This window comes from Poecilia mexicana, unplaced genomic scaffold, assembly GCF_051168715.1.
Source record: "Poecilia mexicana isolate PSO_F unplaced genomic scaffold, ASM5116871v1 scaffold_18, whole genome shotgun sequence".
Lineage (NCBI taxonomy): Eukaryota > Metazoa > Chordata > Actinopteri > Cyprinodontiformes > Poeciliidae > Poecilia > Poecilia mexicana.
In genome coordinates, this window is record NW_028263387.1 from 19249265 (window position 1) to 19273210 (window position 23946).

A 23946-nucleotide genomic window follows, 5' to 3' on the forward strand; every position below is an offset into this window, starting at 1 on the left:
GGAACCGGCTTTGGGACGAATGCTCCTCTCTGTGATCACACGCACACACACACACACGCACGCACGCACGCACGCACGCACGCACACACACACACACACACACACACACACGCACGCAGCTTACAGTGTTGAACTTTGTTCAACTCTGGCACATGAGGCTGAGTGAATACATCACCCACCAGTTTATAAGTCACCCCTTTGCAGAGAGAGAAGAGGCAGAGGAGGAGGAGAAGCGATGAAGCAGAAGGAAGAGGAGAAAGACGGAGCAGAAGAACAAAAACAGGATAGAGGGGAACATAAAGGGGAAGGTTTTCTGCATCAAGAGAACATTTTTCTCCTGTTTGGAGCTGGGAGGCCCTGCAGCTGTAAGAATGTGGATAGAAACCAAAACAGAGGTGGAGGAGGCCAGCAGGAGTCGGGCCGGCTTCAGTCAGCGAGTGCTGGATGGTCTGATGTTGTGCACTGGAGACCTGGAGCACTTGGATACGTACATCCAGGGTAGGGAAAGAAAAAGCAAATTTGGACTTTTGTGCTGCTTTAACAAACATTATTCACCAAGTTTTAGAATAACGATAACACTTGTGTGCAAAAACCCGAATAACCTCGGCTAGAAATGCTTACGGTTCGGGTAAAATATGCAGATTTAATCACAGCAGAGCTCCCACAGCGAGGACGCCCGCACTCTGCCTCTAACACAACAACATATTCATCATTACAATCTTTTTTCCAGTCACTTTCCAAAACATCCTGAACTAACAAGAAAACAACACAACAGAGGAATAAGTTTGTCAGCAGTAGTTTGCCCCCCCCCCTTTTTTTTTTTTACATGTTTGAATATTTATCTTTTGTTTCCTGACCAGAAAAGTGGTTTGTGATGCAGCTGGCTGTGTGGGGACTCAGAGGGGTGGCCAGAGTGATTCTGGCCAACAACCCGCTGAGCGGAGCTCTGATCCTGGCTGCCCTGTACTGGGCTTCCCCCTGGCAGGGCCTGCTGGGAACTCTGGGAGTACTGGCCTCAACGCTCACAGCTGTCATCGTTGGACAGGACAGGTGGAGTTTACACTGCCGCAGAGATCCAAACTCACTTAAAAACGGCAAATGGTGATTTGAAAATTGTCGCAAGAAATCAGTGGTATTATTTCTTGCAACAAATTTTTGGTAAAGTTCACTGAATTATGTCTGAATGCAGTTTTAAGTTCACACTTCTTATCTGAAAGCTGTACCTCAATGTATGCCTCCCACTGTGAAATATGCTAATGCCTGTCCTTGTTCAAAATCAAACACTTCTCAACTGGAGGCCAAGGTGTTTAGAAATGAGGTGCAGAATACATTTACCTTCACTCTGAAGTTGCCGCTCATTAAAACAGAGAAGTTTGCTCTATGAGAATCCATAAAGAGTGTTTTTGATCTTGCCAGTTGACGATAATTATGTGTAATAGGTTCCTAAATGATCACTTTTCATTATGAAACAAGCCAAGTTGCACTTGAGCTCCTGTGTTTGTGTGCAGTGGCGACGTGGCAGGAGGTCTTCACGGATTCAACGGCATGTTGGTGGCTCTTCTGATGGGAGTGTTCAGCTCAGCTGGAGACTGGTACTGGTGGCTGCTGCTGCCTGTCTGTCTGGGCTCAGCTACATGGTATGAATCTCATATATGCTGTTTGCGCAGAAGCACAGAGTGGAAGACAAAGCCCCCTCTATGCTTTATAATAACATAAAGCATAGATGGTGGCATCTGCCGTTTTCCAAAAAGTGTGATTGTATATGTTTGAAACAGAATGTAAAATGTTGACTCTGTGAATTAGACTAACGTATGCGTTTTCAAATCGTTGAATTTCTGTCTGGTACAATCAGTTCGCCCTGAGAGAAGAATGATTCAGTAAGCTAAAAATCAATATGATACTCATGACCTTGAAGCGTGTATGAAAGCTTCTCATCAGCATCGCACCTCTCAGCGTTGCTCAGATAAAAAGTTGTTAAATCTCTTTGAAGAAAATAGTTGCTGCCACTATAAAGGTGATATGGTAATATATGGTAACTTCACACATTCTTTTCTGTGTGTAAAGAATGTTTTATATTCCAAAGGACACACCCCACTGGTTTCTTCTTCTTTACTTTATGGAATACAAGTTGGCAGTCATTTCATATTTCTGAGTTGGATTTCAGTTCTTATCCAAAAATCAAAAGCATGTTTTTCAGCATATTGTGTTTTAATGTCTTTTTATTTAAAAAGCTTATAGTTTTCTCCATTTGCTTTCATTTTCCCAGCGTCTTTCTGTTCAGTGGGCTCACAACGTTACTGGACCACTGGGACTTGCCTGCTGCCGTGTTTCCCTTCAACATCGTTATCGTCCTTTACCTCCTGTGCACTGGAACGAACAACCCTTATTTTCCTCACAGCCCAGTAACACCACCGGGGGCAGTAGAGCCTAATGACACAGCGCTTATAGCAGTCGAGGTGAGGACAAAACTAACCGCTATGGACTGCATGTCCACCCAGCACGGGTTTTTAAAGTCATAAAATTGTTGAAGACAATCTCTAGGAAGGGGAACATAAAAATACAACCCGACAATGCCACACAGTCGTGAAGACACTAAAGGTATTTGTGAGCAATTAAATTTTTTCTGACGAATATTGAAGTGATACACAGATTGTAGTACCCTAAATTTTCTCTTTTTCATTTTTGTTTTTGCAGAAAAAAAACAAACAAAAGATGTTTTATGCAATGTAAATGTGCAACTGCAGAGCATGTGCACTGAGCCGCAGTCTTCCAAACTCTGTATCCTAAACAAAGACTGGCTGAGAGCCAACATAAACTGAGACAAAATACGACCAAAGCTTTGACACCGTTTGGTCAAAAAGATCAGTTTCCATGGCTTAACACCATGGAAACGCTCTGAATTTAAAACCACAGAATCTCTAACTTCGAGATAAAAAGCTACCATTTTGCAAAAGGTTGCATGTTGATCTGTTGACCCTCTTGACTTGTTTGGCCCTCCATCACCAGCTGCAGAATAGAATGAAAAAGGCTAAATACCTCCTGAAAAGTAGAGTAACAGTGGTTTGAGTGTCAGTGGATGTATTTATAATAATATACTTATATAATTCATATCTATGTATATATCACAAACAGAACACTTGTGCTTGCGAATTAAAAGTAAAAGGTTTTACTCAAGTTTATTTGAGTTGTCATCTTCAAGCTTTAACGGTTTCTCTAGAGTGAATACCTTTTTCCTTGTATTTCTCTGCAACAGCCTCAACCAGTGGAAGAGAAATCCTGAGTTAATGCTCCTTCTTGTATAAAGATGCGAACCTCTGTCAGCTGAAAAGGTCAAAACTCGATTCCGTTTGATCTTTGCGTCTTAACGTGAATGCTTTCCGGAGCCAGAAGCCTCACTCAAAGAAAAAAAAAAAAAAAAAGAGAGGCGGCGTTTAAGTGAACTGACATAATTCATTGTTTTTAATACGAGATATTTTGCTTTGAAGTTGCAAGTGCTATGGTAGTTTACCACAGACAGATCTGAGAAACTCCAATTTGTCTGAGTGATGTCGTTGTGAACAGTTTAAAATTTAAGTTTGTGTTGCAGTGACGTTTCGTCCCAAGTTTCTTTCTTTGTAATTCATCCTCTGGTTTACAGTTCAACAACCTTCCAGTTACAGATCCCTGCAGGGAATCTGTTACGTTTCAGTTCAAAAAGGAGAAATTCAACAACTGGAGAACTTCAAACAAAATCTGGAAACTACTGGACAATAAACTTTAGCCAGGAAGGATGAAGATCAGGTAAATGAAAACCTAGGATGGCTGCATACTAAAAGACTTAAAAAGAACACGCATTAATGTGCAACTAAAAGTGGGTGTCAGGGAAGAATGAATGGAAAGATGGGCAGAGTCAGAAAATGCAACAATACCAATGCAACACGCAGTCATGTGAATTTAGTCAAAGCTGAACCACGAAACACAAAAAGAGAAAACAGAGAAACCATAAATCCCAACAAAAGAATCCCTCAGACAACAAAAACTGACCCAAATAAAGCTAAACTGGAACAACACGGCTGGACGCCTCCAGAAGTGACTGATAAGTAACTCAGGCAGATCTGCTTTTCTGAGCTACAATCATAACCGAAGCTCTTGGTTCAAAGTTATGAACAGTAATATTTAACATGTTGTTTAAATTAGAGTTTTAGTCTGATTACATCCCAGTTTTCAGGTCTAAAGTTTTACTTTGGTCAGTTTCAATAGCAACAATTGGATACATAAGGATTATCCCCAACATGACCAAATGGAAAATACCACTTTACAGCATTAACTTCTACAAAAGAGGCTACTTTTGTTGTAAGATTGAACTAGTCTGGTAAGTCACCTGCGACAAAGGAATCAGTGACTATGAATCTTTACAATTAAATAGCACATCAGAACTAGGTTCAACTCAGGAAGAGCAAGGGAAACAATGTGTTGAACAAAACACATTTATTACACATATAGACAATAACGAAACAGAACAAAATAGTCAATGTTTTCTTTTAGTAGTCCCAAGTCAAGTCCAAAAGTTTCTTTTCCTTTCATTTGTTTGCAGTTCAGTTTTCAGATCTGAATGTTATATGGTAGCTACCCCACAATAATCCCACCGATCAAGTGGAACAGAAGAAGGTTCTTCTTTGACATCGTAGTGGACACAACATCAATCTGCTCTTTTGGATCCTGGCTCGCCGTTCTTCACGCGATGTCTCTCAACAAAAAAAAAAAAAAAAATCAAACTTCTTGCATATAGCAGAAATGTATTTTACTATAGTGTGAAACACCATTCTAAGTCACTTCAGTGAAAGTTTATCTTTTCACTCCATGTAGATACCATAATTTCCAACTGCGATAACCAATTTTGTCTTTTAGCTCAACAAAACATCACAACATAAAATTCACTGAATTGACATATATTTTTCCAGCATTCTTAAATTCCATACAGCGGAATAAACAACTCACTGTCACTAGATACTTCATCAGTATTACAAAGAAAAAAGGCGCAATATTAGCAGAATAGCCTTTGTGAGTTAGCCGTAAGCATTGCTAATTCAAATACAAAACATAATGTAGAGAACATACATTCTTACCCATAAACAAATATCTCCGATTGTTTTTTTTTCTTTCAACATTGAAACTATAAAATAAAATTACAATATAACTTTTGATACATAACAGCAAAATATTAGCTTGTGGCTAATCGATAGCTAATGAAGCCAATTATAGCACAGAAGGAGATTCGCAGCAAGAAAACAAAGAAATTTAATATCAAAAACAAAGTTATTCCGGGTCCAGGTACACAGGAATCAAAAATCAACCGTCGATGAAAACTAATTCTTGAAAAATATTGAAAATAAAACTGAGTTTTGTCAATAAAATGACCACAAAAACGTGCCCCTCCCCCCCGCCCCGTTTCTTCTTCTGGTTATTCTAGCCCATATTCTGCGGCATATCACTGTAGTTTTAGACTACTTTGAAATCATTTACTGCCACCTATCGGCAATGTGGTGTATTACAGGCTATAATTCTTATTTGTTAAGTTAACATTGGTTACATTGTTATTTAACTATTTAGAGAAAATTATTTAGCAAAAAGCTTCAGTAACCAGATGCAGTAGCTTCTGCAGCCAGAGTTGGATCCCATTCAACCTTCAAATAATTATGTTAAGTTATGCACTCACTACTTGGTCAGGAATCCTTCTGCAGAAATGACTGCTTCAATGCGGCGTGAAATTAAGCTCATCCAGAGTTTTGGGTCTTGCGTCTCTCAACTTTCTCTTCACAATATCCCACAGATTCTCTATGGGGTTCAGGTCAGGAGAGTCGGCAGGCCAATTGAGCACAGTAATACCGTGGTCAGTAAACCATTTACCAGTGGTGTTGGCACTGTGAGCAGGTGCCAGGTCGTGCTGAAAAATGAAATCTGCATCTCCATAAAGCTTTTCAGCAGATGGAAGCATGAAGTGCTCCAAAATCTCCTGATAGCTGCTGCATTGACCCTGCCCTTGATAAAACACAGTGGACCATCACCAGCAGCTGACATGGCTCCCCAGACCATCACTGACTGTGGGTACTTGACACTGGATTTCTGGCATTTTGGCATTTCCTTCTCCCCAGTCTTCCTCCAGACTCTGGTACCTTGGTTTCCGAATGACATGTAAAATTTTCTTTCATCCGAAAAAAGTACTTTGGACCACTGAGCAACAGTCCAGTGCTGCTTCTCTTTAGCCCAGGTCAGACGCTTCTGCCACTGTTTTTGGTTCAAAAGTGGCTTGACCTGGGGAATGCGGCACCTGTAGCCCATTTCCTGCACACGCCTGTGCACAGTGGCTCTGGATGTTTCTACTCCAGACTCAGTCCACTGCTTCCGCAGGTCCCCCAAGGTCTGAAATTGGCCCTTCTCCACAATCTTCCTCAGGGTCCGGTCACCTCTTCTCATTGTGCAGCGTTTTCTGCCACACTTTTTCCTTCCCACTGACTTCCCACTGAGGTGCCTTGGTACAGCACTCTGGGAACAGCCTATTCGTTCAGAAATTTCTTTCTGTGTCTTACCGTCTTGCTTGAGGGTGTCAATGATGGCCTTCTGGACAGCAGTCAGGTCAGCAGTCTTACCCATGATTGCGGTTTTGAGAAATGAACCAGGCTGGGAGTTTTTAAAAGCCTCAGGAATCTTTTGCAGGTGTTTAGAGTTACTTCGCTGATTCAGATGATGAGGTTAACTGCTCGTTCAGAGAACCTTTTCATGATATGCTAATTTTTTGAGATAGGATTTTTGGATTTTAATGAGCTGTTTGCCAAAATCATCAGTATTAAAACGATAAAAGACCTGAAATATTTCAGTTGGTGTGCAATGAATCTAAAATATACGACAGTTTAATTTTTATCATTACATTACGGAAAATAATTAACTTTATCACATTATGCTAATTTTTTGAGAAGGACCTGTATGCATAAGTACATAGAGCAACTACACAAAATGTTAAAAATGTCTAATTGAAATGCAAGTTAGTAGTTCAGCAGCATGCCACAATATTTATGGGAAGTAATACATTTACATTAAATATTATAAATGTTGAATCCATTAGAATTATAATTTTATCTTTAGATTCATTCAAACAGGCTTATGCAATAACACTTTAGTATCTCCTCTCCCAGTTTAAAACGTATTGAATGTTAACACTGTGTGTATTTTTTTCCACATTTTTATAACGTTAATCCTAATAAAGAGATATTGTGACCCTATTCTGCTTTCTATCCATAAAGGATATTATCAAACTATAATGTTTAATGTCGCAAGCAACACTAGAATGTAAATGCAAAGTCATTAGATGGTCAAGAAACAATGGATAAAACAATCCATCTTTTCAACAGTAAATATCTTTATTTTATGACCAATAATCAAGATCTATTTTCCACATAAATTAGATTTTCCCAGATGTTTTTTTCCTTTACAATAAGTTGCTCTAGGTTTTTTTTTTTAAACTGCAAAAGATTTAGTTTCTACCAAAAGTTTCCTCTGTATTAATTTGCCCTTGCGAATATAATTAAGCCGATTTGTAAGTAAGCCTTTAAGTACAAAGCTGCTTTGTTTGGGTAGGGAGGATGAACTGTTTGTCTCTGAAGGATGACCTCCAAACTGATATTGAGCTTTGATGCCGAACAAAATCCGCTCGGTGTCCCGAATATCAAAAATTTAGACACAATGTTTATAACAAGCGCCACACCAAACCACTTTCTACAAGTTTCAGCTCCAACATCTCAGATTTTCTTATCTCTTTCTCTCCATGAATCGTTATTCGTTTAGCCCTTATCTCCTCCGAGCTCATTTTCAATTTGTTTCATTTTCAAGTCTTTGTGGGCCGATAAGACGTTCCTTCCTGTTTATTTCTTGTTAAACACTAAAAATCTTCCTCTCATCTCTTTGATTCTGTTCTCTTTTGCCACTTTTACTCTCTCTCATTCCGTTTATCTACATCTTCATCCATTTGTTAAAAAGATTTTCCCCTCTTTCCCCATAAAGTAGCTTGATTTATCCCGTCCATTCACAAAGATGGTTGAAGTCATAGATTTCATTTATGGCTCTAGTGAAAAAAAGAGCAATATTTCTCATTTTTCTCTCTTCTGTTCCTCTCTTCCATTCGTTTTATTCCAGCCATCTTCCAGCTCTCCTCCGGTTCTCTCCCTAGATGTGTTTGGGGGGGGGGGAGGTGACGTCTGTCCTATTTATATTTAATGCTCTCAGATTCAGTCGCTCTGCTGAGGAAAGCGCTCAGCCTGCTCAGACAGCGTATTAAATCTTACAGGCATATGCGTACACACACACACACACACACACACACACGCACACACACACACACGCCAAGGTAAAAGCAGTAGTGAGGCTGCCGTGTAATCAAAGACCATTTATGACTTGTAAATATCAGCGACGTGCAGGTGCAGCCTTCACGTCGCCATGGCAACTCTCAGGAGCTGAGTGACTGCTGGGAAGGCACCGTTTATCATTAGAGGTGTCTAAGCAGGAAGAGGTGGAGGGGAGTAAAGCTGATTTATAAAAAGAAAAGAGGAGCAGCATGTTTAGCTACGTTTTTCCATAAAAGTCTGTTTTAAAGTTTTCATAGTGCCAGTTTGAGTTCCCGTTTCGCCAAGTTCGTCCCTAAACTCTTTACACCTGCCCAGGTGATCCGTGGCATCCCTCTCGGTGTGGGTCAGATCTACGCTACCGGGGCCCTCGGACCCTCTCTCCTCATCCTGGGAGCCGTGGTTCTCTACTCCCCGCTGCTGGGCGTCCACGCTGTGCTGGGATCAGCAGTGGGAACGTTGGCCGGTCAGTCCTGCTGCTTCTTTGTCACCCATCAAAACCAGAATAACCAACATTATGCTCACAGTGCACAGACATCAAACATATACAGCTCTGGAAAAACATCAAGAGACCACTTAAAGCTATCTGTTTCTCAGATTTTACTTTTTATAGGTATATGTTTGAGCAAAGCGAACATTGTTCTTTTATTTCATGAACTACTGACGACGTTCTCCGAAATTCCAAGCAAAAATTTCGTATTTATTTGCAGAAAATGAGAAATGGTCAAAACAACAAAAGAGATGCAGTGCTTTCACATCTGAAATAATGCAAAGAAAACAAGTTCATATTCATTTAGAAACAAGAAAACTAATGTTTGAACTCTAGAAGAAATCAATACTTGGTGGGAAAACCTGGAGCTTTTCAATGGGATTCAGTGCGGTGGGCTCTTCATTTTTTTCAGAGCTGGACATCAACTTTAGAGAAAGTAAAATAAAAGAAAACCATGTATGTGTGAGGATTTGTGTTTTTCTGTGTGTTAATTTAGCTCCTGTCGTCTCACCTGCCCCTGTCTGTTCCCAGCTGTGTCTCGTTTTCCCTGATTACCTTCCCTGTGTATGTAAACCCACCTGTGTCTCTTGTTCCCTGTCAGATCCTCGTTGTATGTCATGTCATTTGTCTGATGTCCATTCGTGTGTACTAGCAGCTGCTACCAAAATCGGGGCAAACCCAGATTTTACTGGAGGAACTGTTTATCCCTTCTGTCCCCCTGAATGAGTTGGAAAGGATGACGGAGCAGAGAAACGTCTGGGTTTCCCTCTTGGATCTCTTGTCCAGTGTTGACTTGGTGGGGTTGAGTCATATCACACTGAAAGCAGTTAATAAACATTTTTGTTTAGTCTGCCTGGTCTAGATTCACTTAAATATGTTAGATTCAGTCAAAAGCTTACGTTCTGAATATAATTAAAGTGTAAGGTCCTTTAGCTTTATAAGTCACTCCCATATTGGACATAGCTTTAATTGGGATATTAATTTGAAATGTTGTAGTTGGTGTTTGTGGCTGAAACTGACCAGGTTCTTCATCCCATTCCTTTTGATGATTCTTCTTCTCTTTGCTTCTTGAGGCTTGTTTTAAAAATAGGCTGAGTTTATTTTTGACATCTGAGATGCTCCTAAAATTAAAACAAGGTGATTTCATGACGTTGACTTGGAGCACAGGAATCAGGCTAACACTGGGTCACATTTGTGACATGACAGCCAGCTACTGTGGTTCTGTGGCTTCTTTGTTTTTAGCTTCTGTTTGAACAGACAGAGTTTTAATTAAAGACAGAAAAAGACGCAGCAGTGTCACCCAGTCCACATTTTTAAATAATGGCAAGTTATGGTCTGTGATCACGAAACACACAATTATCAAGGAAAGGTCAGTTCTTCCTCAGTGGTGTTCATCATATTATTTTTAGAGCTAGTGATCTACAGTCTCGTAAGTAGCTGCACGTATCCAGAGTTTTCTGATCGTGACTGTCTGATGGTAAAAGCTGAGCTGTTCTCGAGAAATTTGATCTTCTGGTTCTGTTGGGATGCCTCTTGGTTTTTGTTTTACATTGATTGTTTCAGAGAACCCATTTATGTCCAGTTGCCATTTTCTTAAGTGCATTTGCAAAGTGAAAGCAATTTCATTGTTGTTTGCTTTAGATCCAATCTGAAATATTTTACTTATTGCTTTCTTTTATTTGCCACCTGTGCTTTTTATAAATTACCTTTATTTCTGACTGAAACTGATCTGTTTGTTCCTCTATAGTTGCCTGAAAATGTACTAATGGTTCTTGTACTTGTTCATATTTTGTCTTCTATATCAACACAAAGTGTAATTTGGGTGACATGCATCACACAGTGACTTTATACGTTTCAGATTGGCACATAAAAAAATGCAAAAAGACAATGCTAAACATTTTAACACGGTTAGTAATGACCACAGCTCAAAACTTTTTATTCTGCACTTATTTGCTTACATTTACTCCTATATTACGCTGCAGAAGTTCTAGTTTTTTTGTTTTGTTTTGTTTTTTTTTAAACAAAAGCTCATAATTCTTATTTTATAATACTAGTGGGAATTATGTTAACTATTCTTGTGAGGTGCAAACCAAGTATTTGCGTCCTGATGAAGGCTTAAAATAAAAAAATGCTATGTAGCTGAATAACTAGCTCACATTAACTATGTGGTGCATTGCTAAAACATTTCTTTTTTTTTTTACATGAAACATGAGCACAGCAGAAATCGCCTCGTACAAATCAAGCCAAAAAAGCTAAAATTTCCATATTTGATAATAAAAAATCTCCTGCAGTCATTTTTTTATTGATTAGTCAGGACCTTAAACAGATTGCAGGATCAGCTTTCTGCAAGGCACCCTTTCAACTGTAGAATAGTTTAATAAGATTAAAGTTATCTCAGACTTATGAAACCTTTTAGCAACTACACGGATTCTCAGTGCAGATATATAATTAAAGCTGATGTGATACAAGAGGCAGGAAAAGTCTTTGTTGGCACTTATACTCTGGGCCTGCATCTGCACTATATGCATTTACAAATGTCTGCGTTTTTATGCGCTTAATTTAAATATTCATATAAGAAATGATAAATGATGTAATTCAAGCCATGTCGCCACTGGCCACTAAAACTTCAGCACTGAGTCCTAAAATACTTTGACAAGCTGTGAGTCATTCTGCAAAAAAAAAAAAAAAAAAAGAAAAGAGTGGGAGTGAGCTGGTGCACAAATATGCAAACAGAAAACCTGGGGACATTAGACTTCTAACAGTGGTTGGTATGCAAACACATTTCTGTAATAAGCATTAAGGAGATATGACCCTAATGAGGCTGTGTGGGCATCAGAAAGTAGACGGAGCAGTCTGCCGGAGCATGGCGGTTTAATGCCTCTAAAGGTCTCTCTCCTGTTGCACATTATTTCTTTAATGCGTCTTCATTATTTCTGACTTTCTCACAGATTTGAAGTCTGGTTTCATTTTTCCCCCCATTAGTGTTCATGTCTTTAGAGGAGGATTAAAGAACTCGGGTCGTTCACAGCATATATTGATGGACAAAAATTGAAGTTAAAGTTGTTTAAAAGTAAAGATCTAATCAGAAATGCGTCTTATCACCTTTTACTCAGGTCTGCTCAGGAAAATTTTGAACTGCAAAATAAATGATATCAAAACCAAGACCTGATGTGTCCATTTCTTGTCAACTTTTTAGTCAGTTTTCAGAACTCGTCTTGTGGCTTTTCGCAGATCTTTGACTTTTTTTTCTAGTCTTATTGGAGACTTTTGGAGATTTCTGGAGAGAGCACATTGTGTTTTAGGACTGCAAAAGATTAATGCATGTGTGAGAGGTTCAGCCTTCCCTGGCTGAACCTCTCACAGTAATTTGCAATGTGAAAATAACATTTTCTTTCTCTATAATCATGTCTATGATTGTATTTGTTTGTTTTTTATGTTATTTGTCTATTACTTTTCTGCTGATTCTTTGTCCTTACCCTTTCATGCCACATTAAGATTGTTCTGTTATTTATTTAAGAATCTTTATTTCACCTCCTGTTTCCAATTCTCTATTTGGAACCTGGTTAAAATTACATTCTGACAAATATATACAAACCCATTCAATAAATCTGAATATTATTAAAAAGCCCATTTATTTCAGGAACTTTAACCCTGAGTGAAACACACATAGATAAAGCATTTATTTCTGCTACGGTTTTCCACCTAAGCAGCTTATGCTTATGAAAACATACATTTTATTTTTAGGATATTAAATCAGACCAATACAAACAGTTTGTTTAATGCTTGCGTGAATCTTGTTGTTTTCAAAATCTACTTTTAATTGACAAATGACACTCATCATTTCAAATTTCTGATAGTTTCTGACTCAGAAATGATTTCGTCCAGGAACATTTTAGGTAAACAAACTGCTCCAAACACCAACACAGCTCTGACACTTGCATAACAAACTTAATTTGTCCAAAAATAGCATCTTCTTATTTTATCACTGTGTCCTCTGGAACCTGCTTGTTTTAATTTGAGAAGTGCATGAGCTATTTTTACTTTGTCTATGAATTATTTCCACTTATTTGCTTTTTAACATCTAAGTCAATGTCAGAAAGCAAAGTCCTTTCTTATGTAAATATGCTACTTTCTAATAATTGAGTTTGACTCTTACCTATGACTCATTTTTCAATCAGTACTTGACTTAATAAATCATAAACTGTTTATGTTCTCTGCTGATTGCCTAATTAAGATGATTTTGTTTTGCAAAAATTTCTAAAGGACGATGCTTTTAAAAAAAATCAACTCTTTTCTCTTTGCATTTAGATGTAGCTCGTCCTTTTTCTTTTCATCTTTTCCTCACCTACATATTGAAAAGTGTGGGAGAGTTCGTAGTGTGATATTGCTCTACGATGTCACATTTAAACCCAATTCTGCTACTTGACAGTTCACATGAAAGGAACAGAAAGATTTCACCGTCAGCTGGCAGAAACTCGTATGTCACAGGCAGTTTAATTACAGGTCAGAGGGTTTTGAAGATTGGAACAAAAAGATGGTGAATAAACCGCAGGCAGGGAGAGATCAGCCGGAAAAAAAGACAGCGACGCTTGAGAATGCAGAGGATGAATACACAACACTTGAACTGAGCCGAAAATTTGTTTTTCTGTGCTCTACATCTCACTTCTTTGGCACTTCAAGGTATTTTCTCTGTTTTACATCTTTTTTTTTTTTATTTGCAGCTTTTTTCCTTTTCCTTTTTGGTTTCCATAAAGTTGTACCTTCCTGTCATCCTAGTCTCCTTGTCACTGACATTAGTCTGCTGTTGATTTAATTATCTTCAAATTTCCACCAAATGCTTGGTGAATGTCTGGCTGTGATTTCCTTTAGGGAAACCACATTTGATGTGCAGCCAAATATGAAGGAATGAAGAGTTAATGAAATATCTTCACCTGTTACGTTTACAAATCATGCGTATGCTGTATGACGTGCTGCTGTTTTTCATATTGCGTGTGTAGTTACTTTTTCCATAAAGGTTGGTCTGGATACAAATTCAAAGTCATCACACATGAAATTGAAAAATATTTTGTGGAATTAAGCTCAACAAAAGTCCAAAAACTGAAAAAAAAAATCGCAATCATTTGACTTCAAAGTCGGTGGTTGTCATTAAACCTAGGTAGGTGTACAAAGACAATAATAACCACAATTCTCTTGATAATGACACCTGGGAGCCAATTAGGCAACTCTCTATAATAGCACTTTTCTAATAAAGGTTTTGTGTAAAAACAAGAGAGGAACAAACTGTGTTAGTACGTCTGAGCTCAAAGGAAAGAGAGGAGCATTAAACTCAGCAGGGACAGAGTTCGAGGCCATATTTAGAGCTGCCACTCAAACACGGTGGCGTATGCTGTTCCCACGAGGGGTTTCCAGAGGAGAGGAGCAGGGGCCGAATGTAGGCCAAAGCCTGCACATCACCTGCTACGACCACTTCATAGGAAAACAAGTAACCAAATGTGTTGTGTTGGGATCAGAATCTGAAAGAAGAGAAACGATGAGAGCTGGAATTCGGATTCAGATTTTCCTCCATTTCTAGATGTGGATGTTTGGTGGCTGCATTGGTAATTAATGGAGGAAATATACAATATTACAATGATATTAATTTGTTGGTAAGCTAGCACAAAGTCCACCTTCAAATTCAAGTTACTTTTTTTCACCTGTGGACAAAACAAACATCTTCTAACATAAGGGTCATGATGGGCCTCGTGAAATCTATTTATTCATTTAATCCTATACTGCTCCACGTTCCCACATTCTTTCCCCGCCACAAACAGCTTAACAGTTTAAACGTCAACACAACTGCATAGAATAATGATGTCAAGGTGGAAAAAAAGGTAAATATCAAAACAAGTTTTGCATCAGTTGTTAAAGCCCTACCTTAACCCTGTTGCAAAATTTGAGTATTTTTTTAAAGCAGTTCCGTGCCGGGAAACCGAAATAACCGAGATGAACATACAAATATTTACTTTCCAGAAATGCGATACAAACTGCAGATATTGATTCATCAACTGAATAAACAAGAAGGGTCAACAGACTGTTTCCTCTCAGCAGCCCTGGATAAAAGTGATATGTACATCTGTGATTTATTTTAGTTTATTTTGTGCCTGTCTCACTGTCCTCTAGTCAGTGGATGGAGGCAGGTGGAGTGAAGGTAAAAAAAAACCAAAACAGAGTAGACGTTAGCATTTGATACGATAGAAGAAGTCTGACTCATCCTGTTAGAAAATACAACACACACACACACACACACACACACCCACACACCCCCACACACACCTACACACACACACACACACACACACACACACACCCAATAACAGTCCAAACTGTGAAAATTACAGCATCCTTTGCAGCTCTCTTCCCATATTACCATTTTGTTGGTAAGGAGCATAAAAAAAGAGCAAGCATTGAAAGGGTCAAACAGTGAATGGAAGCAAATGAAGAGGATTAAGAGCGGAGTGCAGAGGCGTCTGTGGATGTGAAGAAATGAGCAAACAGCTGTAGGAGAGCTCATCATGGCAGAGTGGACCAGCAGACATCACGAGGAGGCAGCACCGGGGCGTGGTCCGTCTGCTTCTGAACATGACTGCTGAACTGCAGCTCCTATTACAGTGTAAAGAGTAAATCGATCACAGTGCTGGCTGAAGGTTGTTTTCTATAACAGGGCAGCTACCAAAAAATCCTGCAGCTTCCTTGCACACAGGAAGGATGTGAAGTAGTCCAGAATATTTTTTTTCCCCTCCCTTATCTGTGCTCAGCATGCCTGGCCGAGCATTTCAGAGTTGTAATGGCTTTTAAAAGGCTTTTTCATCACACGAGATTTACAACTGGGAACACCAATGAGTATATAATTAAGAAAGAGAGAAAGCTACCAACGTAGTGGTTGGGGTATTAAATGGTCCTTCCTTTAGATAGTCTGACAGTTTGAATTATTTATGATCTTGTGGTTACTCAGGAGGTTCAAAATGCAGTTCCTGCTGCAGGCACCCTGGTCAGCAAGCAGCAGCTGGAGACGTGAGGAGCATGGAGCCAGAATTTAGTGTTTTTCATTAACTAAAAAAAACAACAACAACACAACAGCCGGCATCTTTAAGTGACCACCTTCTCAGTAGACAGATTGTGTCCATTGCCTTGTACAAGATATTGGTTTTGTTTTGGAGAGCCAACATAAAACCAATCAACACCAACTTACACCTCAGAACTTTTACATCCATACATCCCTATAATCAGACCTGCTGATTGCCCCAATACAAAACTAAAACTTAAAGAAAGCAGATAAGCAGACTCCTTTAAAATCCAGCTAAAAACGTATCGTTTTAAATCTGCGTTTGTTTAAATTCGCTTTGTTGAAGCGCTTCATTTTGATCTAGAAACTTACTTGCCAGGACGATCTGAATCAGCTGGAGTTTAATTTGTAGACGAGCCACTGCTCTTCTGTTCAGCTGAAATATATCAGTAATAATTGGAGAGGCTGCTAGTGGCATTTCTCACATTCATCGTCCTCACTTGATAAATCTTAATGACTGCAGCGTTTGGTTGACATTTCCAAGGTGCCGTGATGAGATTCCTGTTTGTTGCTAACAACACTGTGATGGATCGCCAGGAAAGTTGGTACTGGCGTGTATAACCCCTCAGGATGTGGCTGTTTTATTCGCTTTATTACTTTGCAGCCCACATTTGTTCAAAATGCAATTTGTCCTATAATGTGATTAATGGACCAGTGCTGATTAGGCAGTGAGAGGATGAAAGATTCAGATTCATGTTTTTCTATGTACTCTCATATTCTTTGTGAAATAGATTCAACAACTCGTCAGAAACATTCCTCTGAGATTTTATCCATGTTGACATGATAGAGTTGCACAGTTGCAGCAGATTTGTTGTCTGCATAATCAGTGATGTGATAGGTACCAAAGGTAATCTATTAAATAATTAGTGCTTCACAGCATTGTGCATTGTGCTGCTGGATGGAGCTATCAGAAGATGGGTGATAAACATGGTCATTAAGGGAAACAATATGGTCAACAGCAATATTTAGGTAATACATTGCCACCATAAAATATTTGCTAATGCAAAGTATATTTTGCATTAGCAAAGTATCGACCAATCAGTAATCAAAGTGTGCCAAGAAAACCTCTATGGGACTGTTATACCGCCTCCAACAAACTGAAATGTTGAGAAAAGGCCTGATGGAAACTTGCTTTGGTGCTGCTGAAGCTAAATTTGATCATATCCTCTAAATGTCACAAGATTCCCAGAGACCAAGCAACACTTTTCAACCTGCTTTTGTCCAATTTGTCAGCTGAGTTTTCTGATCTTAACACTTGATGTGGTCTCCTGTGTGTTTGTTCAGAATTAGTATGCTACAGAATTTGGGTATTGTACATAGTTATTTTAACAACAGTTGTCTTTTATATCATCAGTTTTGAAACCCTGGTAAACATGTAGAAAGCCTTAGGAGGCTTATTTTTAATCGCAGGAGCATCTTCCTCGCTCCAGTTCTCCAGCAGTGAGCCTTGGACAAGTTTTACTTTCTTTACCATCTTCACAATTATGAGTGTTGGCAAAATAAGGGCTCAGAGTTTTGGTTTGTTGTTATCACAGCTCCTGATAGATGTTTTGTTCCGGTCTAACTATTGTCCTATTGGATTTAAGAAGATTAACACCCACCAGTGTTACAGGAGGAGTGTCAATTATTCAAACAGAATAACAAGAACAACACCCACCTTTGCCTGAGCTGCCAGGATAAAACACATAAAGTTATTTCATTTAATCTATTAAAACTGTTAGGGGTGGTAATTCTGTAGTTTTGCTAGTATCAACAAGCAATTGGCAGCAACATTAAGAAAGAGGAACATGAGAAACTAAAAAAAATAAAAACAAGTAAAATTTGGGGGCGTGGCTACAGCAGATTTTGGGAAACATCTAGAAGAGTGCAGTCCTAGGAAACCCGTTGGATTCTAGGCCTCTTGTTGAGAAACTCAAAGTGGAACCGCTTGAGTGGATCATTTTTAATGCTGCTGCTCTATTTTTGAAGTTTTTGCCTACCTTGTAAGTTAATCAAATTATGCCTACCTGTCTGATTGTTCAGTTCATCGTTCCAGATTTGATCAGCATGGTGGCTAATCTAAAGGTGAAACATATTAACCTGTGCTGCTGAACTCCGCCGCCCTATTCTTTCTCGCCACAGTGTGATTTTATTATCTCCCTCTGCGTGTGGGTGAGAGAGTCGCACTGCAGCTGCTGATGCTGGAGGCCATGGGACAAAATGTCAGAGCATCTGGCTGAGCTGAGATCTACTTGGGCCGGAATGACCCCTGTGTAATCAGTTTATAGTTTGTCTGCTGTGGGTATGAGTCAGAGGTTCGGTTTACCTGCATCACCAGAAGCCTGCAGCAGCCCCCAACAGACTGGGTGATGCAAGCATGACTTAAGTGAAATAAAAATTTAATATTTTAATATGGCTCTCGCTTAAAGAAAATAAGGCTTCCCCTCCACCCCCTTTACATGATTAAAAGCTGAATACAGATGGCCTGTCTAATTAGCAGCAGTTTTCCAAGTGATTCATCACATCCAGGTTTTCTCATCACAGCAAAGCGAGGCTAATTAGTTTAACGACGTGTTCTGAGGATTTTAGCACTTATAACATTGGTCCCCATTTTAGGTGTGTTGACGCACAAATGGAAAAATTTCCCTATTAGGTTACATGCAAATTAAGGGTTGCACAAAGGGGTGGAAGCACAAAAGTATGTGTCTAGCCCCACCACATGGACAAGAATGGTACTGCTGTTTCAAGAAGTCCTGATTGAGTGTGTACCTGGCTATTTTCATGGGTTTATGTGATCACATCTTGTGTGTCTGTGTGTGTTTGTGTGTCGCAGGTTTATCCATGGCAGTGCGTCATGACTCGCTTTACTCCGGCCTGTCGGGCTTCAACGGTGCTTTGGGCTGCATGGCCGTTGGAGGACTCTTCTTTACCTTCAGCTGGAGGACCCACCTCTTTGCCATCGCTAGCGGTGACAAACATTTACAAAATCTACAGTAACACAATCAGGCGTAACGTCATGACCGCACGGACTTCAAGAAGAGCTGCAGCTATCCGTCAATTCATCCTGTTTTTTGACAACTCACTATAAAAACCAACATTAACTTATTCACAATCAGAGCTAAAGTCGCTTGTTTACTGGATATGACCACATGGGCTAGCCTTATTTTTAAAAATTATTTTTAAAAATTGTTCGCCACTGCATCAATTAATAATTAACTTGGTCTTTATGGAGAACTTTTGGTAGAATAAAATGTAACAAAGTGCTTTACAGAAGCTGAAGTGACGACAAAGAATCAAAAGCTCGACTAGGTAATAACATTATAATAGTAAGGAAAGGGTATTAAATAACGAAACAACATTGGCAATTATGAATCAACACCAATTTAAATGCTAAAAATTATGCAATTCAAACATAATGCAAAACTCATAAAATATGAAATTATGAAAATTATATATATGAGTAAGACAGTGATAAAAACCATAATTATAACAAGAAAGGAATATTAATATCACACTAAAAATGCAATGAAATTAACCAAAATAACTTATATTCCTTAAATCAAGAGGAAAATAAAATGTTGACGGAACTAAGAGGCTTATTGAAGTTCAAGTCAAACTAAAATTGTAAAAAAAAAAAAAAAAAAACTTTTGTACACTTTCAGTAATTTAAATTGCTTTTAGAAGTATAATAACCCACTCAGACTGAGTACCTTTAATATATATATTTTTTATTTTGAGCTTTTCTTTTTTTCCAACATTGTAAATTGCATTTCTAATCCTTTGCATTATTCAAGTACAGTATGCTTTCTGTTATGAAACCAAAGTTTGATGTCATTCATCAGTGTAGACTGGAAATCCATTTGACCACTTTAGCCATGCTCATATGTGAGAGGAAAAGAGCAAACTGTAGCAATCACAGACATCACAGATAGTAACACTGACCAGCTTGACATGCAGCTAATTACCTCCCATTATGTAAATTGGCCTTAATTGGTGCCTTGACTGCTATCAGGAAAGAGAGCAGCCAGCTGCTGCTGTGCACTGAATGTGTGGAGAATATTCTGTATGAACTAATCTTTTTTTGTTCGCAGCGTTTCTCTCCGCATACTCAGACATCGCCCTGAGCAACCTGCTAGGAACTGTAAGAATGAGAATTTGGTCTTTGTTTCTTCCTGCCTTTCTTTCTTAATGAATTTGCAGCTTTCTTTCTTGGACAACTAAACCTGCGTAAAATTTGACTTAAGCTACTAAAGGTGCCATTCATACGCCTCATTCCTTCCCTCTGCGTAGGTGGGTCTCCCAGCATGCAGTTGGGCAGCTACTCTAATAGCCACACTTATGTTGCTGTTGACCGGAAGCTTAGCAGCATACCGCATCCCCATTGGTCAAGTCAAGGCCCCTGAACGCAACCTGCGCTCGAGAAGCCAATGGGAAGCCGGAAACACGGAAGAGAGGGAGAGCACGGATGTGTAGCGGAAAGTTGCACCAACTGGACCAAACACACGTAGTTTTAATCTTAAAAATGATGTTAGCTGTGAGTTTTTATACTGAATTTTATTCCAAAGCTGCTTTTAAAACTGCCCATATACTGACAATACAGCAAATGTTTTAAACCATATTTACTTGACTTAAAAATCTGGATTCATCATTCATAGGTTGGTGTATGCAAAGCAGCTCTTTAGGAATAATCCATCTGGGTTAAGAGTATTTGTGAAATCAGTTAACTTTTGATATTCTTCATTTATTTACTTTCAGAAATGGGAAGAATGCTGACGGGCTGTTAACAAAGTTGTCCTTTTTCTCATAGATGTCAACAACTTAAAAAAAACTTTTTGGGGATCTAAATTTGAACAAGTGAAACTTTTTGTGAAACAAAGTTCTGTTACCTCCATAAAGCTTGTGTATTGCTTATAATTCTCTTGATCTACACTTAGTAAAACTTACAATGACCATCCATTCATTGAGTGTCTCAAAGTGCTCAAAACAATAATGAGCTAAATTATTCAAAAAAAAAAAAGAAAAAAAACTGACCTGCTGTTGAAGTTTGTTTATGCGAGTCAAATTTCGTCTATGGAGACTGAGCGTTTGCATAACGCAGAATGACAATAAGTAAGGTTGTTGTTGTTGGGCTAATGCAAAAACTCTAGTACACATTTGGGATCAGTGATGCATACTATGAGACTTACTAAAAACATGGAATGATTAAAAACTATAAAACACAAACAAAAAAACTTAGATCATGTGCATGGTTGTGAGACTGATGCTGGAATGATAATTATTCAAAGTAGAGTATCTAAATTTAACATTGACAAGAAACTTAGGAAATATTACAACAGGACTCTTAGGATACAGGATGCAAGATCTTATGCATCTTGTAAACTGTATTCTTTGCTTAGCTGCTGGTTTTGTTCATCTTTTAACTCTGTAGGTTTTCCTGTGTAATATTTTTCCTCATCTTGAGATAAAGAAGAGACATCACAAGTCAGAAGGAAAAAAATCATTTAATAAACATGAAAACGAGTTGCATCATCTTTAAAATGAAACATCCTGAATATTATTGTCAATAAAAACCCAAACTGAAATCAGCAGTAATATTTTTTCAATGTTTTTTTTTTAACCCTGCATAGATGTGCTACACAGCACTCCACTAAAAATTCATTGTAAACACAAAGTTTATGTGTAATGTACCTCTATGCAGGCAGCCTGTAGCAGTTTGAAATTTGTAATGGTTTTAATGAAACGATGCTTAAGCCTGATGTTGAAAGGCAACCGTTACTTTAAATACTCATACAGACATGATTGTTGTTACAATTGCATTAAATCAAGTTGTGGTTAATTCCTTTCTCTTTTCACAGTGCTTCATGTTGACTGCAACATTTTTTTTTCCACATCTGTCGACGTATTGCGTTTTCTAGAACACACTTTCCTAACTTTACACAGACATTTTGAAATGATTATCACAGTAAAGAAAAGAACTGTCCCCGCCTCCTTACAGGTGCAATAAAAATCTTGCAACAGACACAACCATCTATTATTTTTATTTCTTTTTTTTTTTTTGCTTTTTTTTTTTTGCTTTACATCATGCAATTCAGTTTTGGTGCTTTATTTTTGTCTATGCAATCACCGCCTTCTTTGTTCATTTGTTATTACAAAGCACCTCACGAGAGACTTTTAAGGAAAATTGTACAAAAGTGTCTAAGTCTACTGATCGAACATAATTGTAAATAAAAAAAAAAGTTGAAATATAAATGCTTGCACAAGTAGTTGTGTATGTTCACATAGAAATAAAAAAAACATTCATTGTTCTACATACTTTCAGTTGAACTGAGTGAGTTTGTGCTTCTTTTTATTTGCGTGTGTGTGCGTGTGTGTGTGTGTGTGTGTGTGTGTGTGTCAGGGTGTGAACGGTGCGTTTCTGCCTCGTTGGGGTTTATAATGAAGGACGGATGACACAGCTGTCGCACTTTAATTATTCACATGCCCACTCTTGCATCCGCCTCAAATGAATGTCACACTTTTCACTGAGTGGCTATGTTTAAGCATGAGTCAGCCATGTAAGCGATGTATAATAATGGAAGGTATTTGTAAAGAAAATAAATAAGAGAACCAAGAGTAAAATGTTAGTGTGTGCAGATATATCTATATGTTTTTAGCTTTTATTTTCTGTTTTTCTAATGAGTTTCAGCATGCATACATTTAAAATTTCCTCCTCTTACTACATTTTTCACAACTGCAATTCCCAAATATTTCATCTTCATGTGTGTTAATGCAGGTGAGCGCCAGCTGTTGCAGTTCTCTTTGCATGTTTTTGTGTTTGTATACGTGTAACCCTGCTTGGTAGAAAAGCAACACAAGGTTTTGTTTTTCATGCATGTAAACATTCGTCTTATCTAGAAAAATAGTAAAGAACTTGAGGTTGTCGGATGATTTCAATGGGATGAATATATATATATAAAAAAACAACTACCAAGGTAAAAATAATGATAAAATGAGGGAAAAAATCCATCATTTACAAAGCAGAGCACAAAATCAAATGGATAACTTTGTCTTAATCCTGCCTTTAGGAATTGACACGAACTGTGTGGCTGCTGCTACAATTTGCTGAGCATCTAAATAAACCAGAACAAATAACCTTTACCTGTACAAAAGGTTAAAACTCGCCTATAATGTCTTCATTTACAAATTAACAGTTGAAATATAGTTTATTAAATGTACTGACACTAAATGTCCCACTGAACTACCAGGATGCTAACAGTCAAGGATAAAACACCAAGGCTTCTTTTTGTTAGAATTTATCAAAAGTAAACAACATATTACTCATGAAGTCTGCTTCACTCTTACGCGGAGCAGCCTTGTAGCTTCAGTCTGTGGGATCAACTAATGTGGATTTTAGCTAAATTAAGTGGCTGAAATTAGTTTTGAATGTCCAAAGCTATTTCTTCAAAAAAAAAAAAAATAAAATAAAAGAGACATAGGCTTATCCAAATCAGATCAAAAGCAAGAAACAAAAGAAAAGAAAAAAAATAAATTGCTCTGGGAAGTCAATTTATCACCAACTCTGTTTCTGCAGGTTGGTGCTAAGCAGGTTTTAAACAAGCAGGTTTCTCTTTTTTTTGGAAAACGTTGTGCTCACTTTCTTTTCGATGAAACTGAGGAAAGCAGTTCTGCTCATCCAGGTTGAAACTGCACAGAGTCGAGAAATGCCACAACATATCTGCACCTCAATCTTTTAAGAATATTAGCTGGTTTAGTGCTGCATTTCCAAGAATAAACTTACTTTTTATCTAATAAAAATACCTTTAATAAAATTCCTTACATTTTGAGTTACGCCTCCATTTAAAACACTTGCTGCTTTCCCTGATTGAAAGCATTTGTCAAACCCTAACACACGTTTCATAGTTTATAAAATGCTCAAACATCTTGTGGTTCATGCCTGTTTGATCTCTTCATTAAGGTTTTTATCAAACTAAAGAGTTTCTATAACATTTTCACCCGTTTTTGTG

At 38.2% G+C, this 23946-nt stretch overlaps 1 protein-coding gene across 1 annotated transcript; it reads left to right on the forward strand.

The window, feature by feature from the left end:
• The first annotated feature begins 307 nt into the window (after window positions 1-307).
• On the forward strand, window positions 308-22256 carry LOC106907808 (urea transporter 2). Its single transcript, XM_088015543.1, has 8 exons — window positions 308-498; window positions 861-1050; window positions 1509-1637; window positions 2267-2456; window positions 8691-8838; window positions 18777-18911; window positions 20035-20084; window positions 20234-22256. Exons 1-8 carry the CDS (start codon window positions 372-374, stop codon window positions 20414-20416), a joined length of 1152 nt encoding a protein of 383 aa, XP_087871669.1. The 5' UTR covers window positions 308-371; the 3' UTR covers window positions 20417-22256.
• The last annotated feature ends 1690 nt before the right edge of the window (window positions 22257-23946 follow it).

Coding starts and splice junctions, on each gene's coding strand:
- LOC106907808 (XM_088015543.1), top strand. CDS start 372: ATGTGGATAGAAACCAAAACAGAGGTGGAGGAGGCCAGCAGGAGTCGG. Junction 2,457..8,690: donor CAGCGCTTATAGCAGTCGAG/GTGAGGACAAAA, acceptor ACACCTGCCCAG/GTGATCCGTGGCATCCCTCT. Junction 8,839..18,776: donor AGCAGTGGGAACGTTGGCCG/GTCAGTCCTGCT, acceptor TGTGTGTCGCAG/GTTTATCCATGGCAGTGCGT.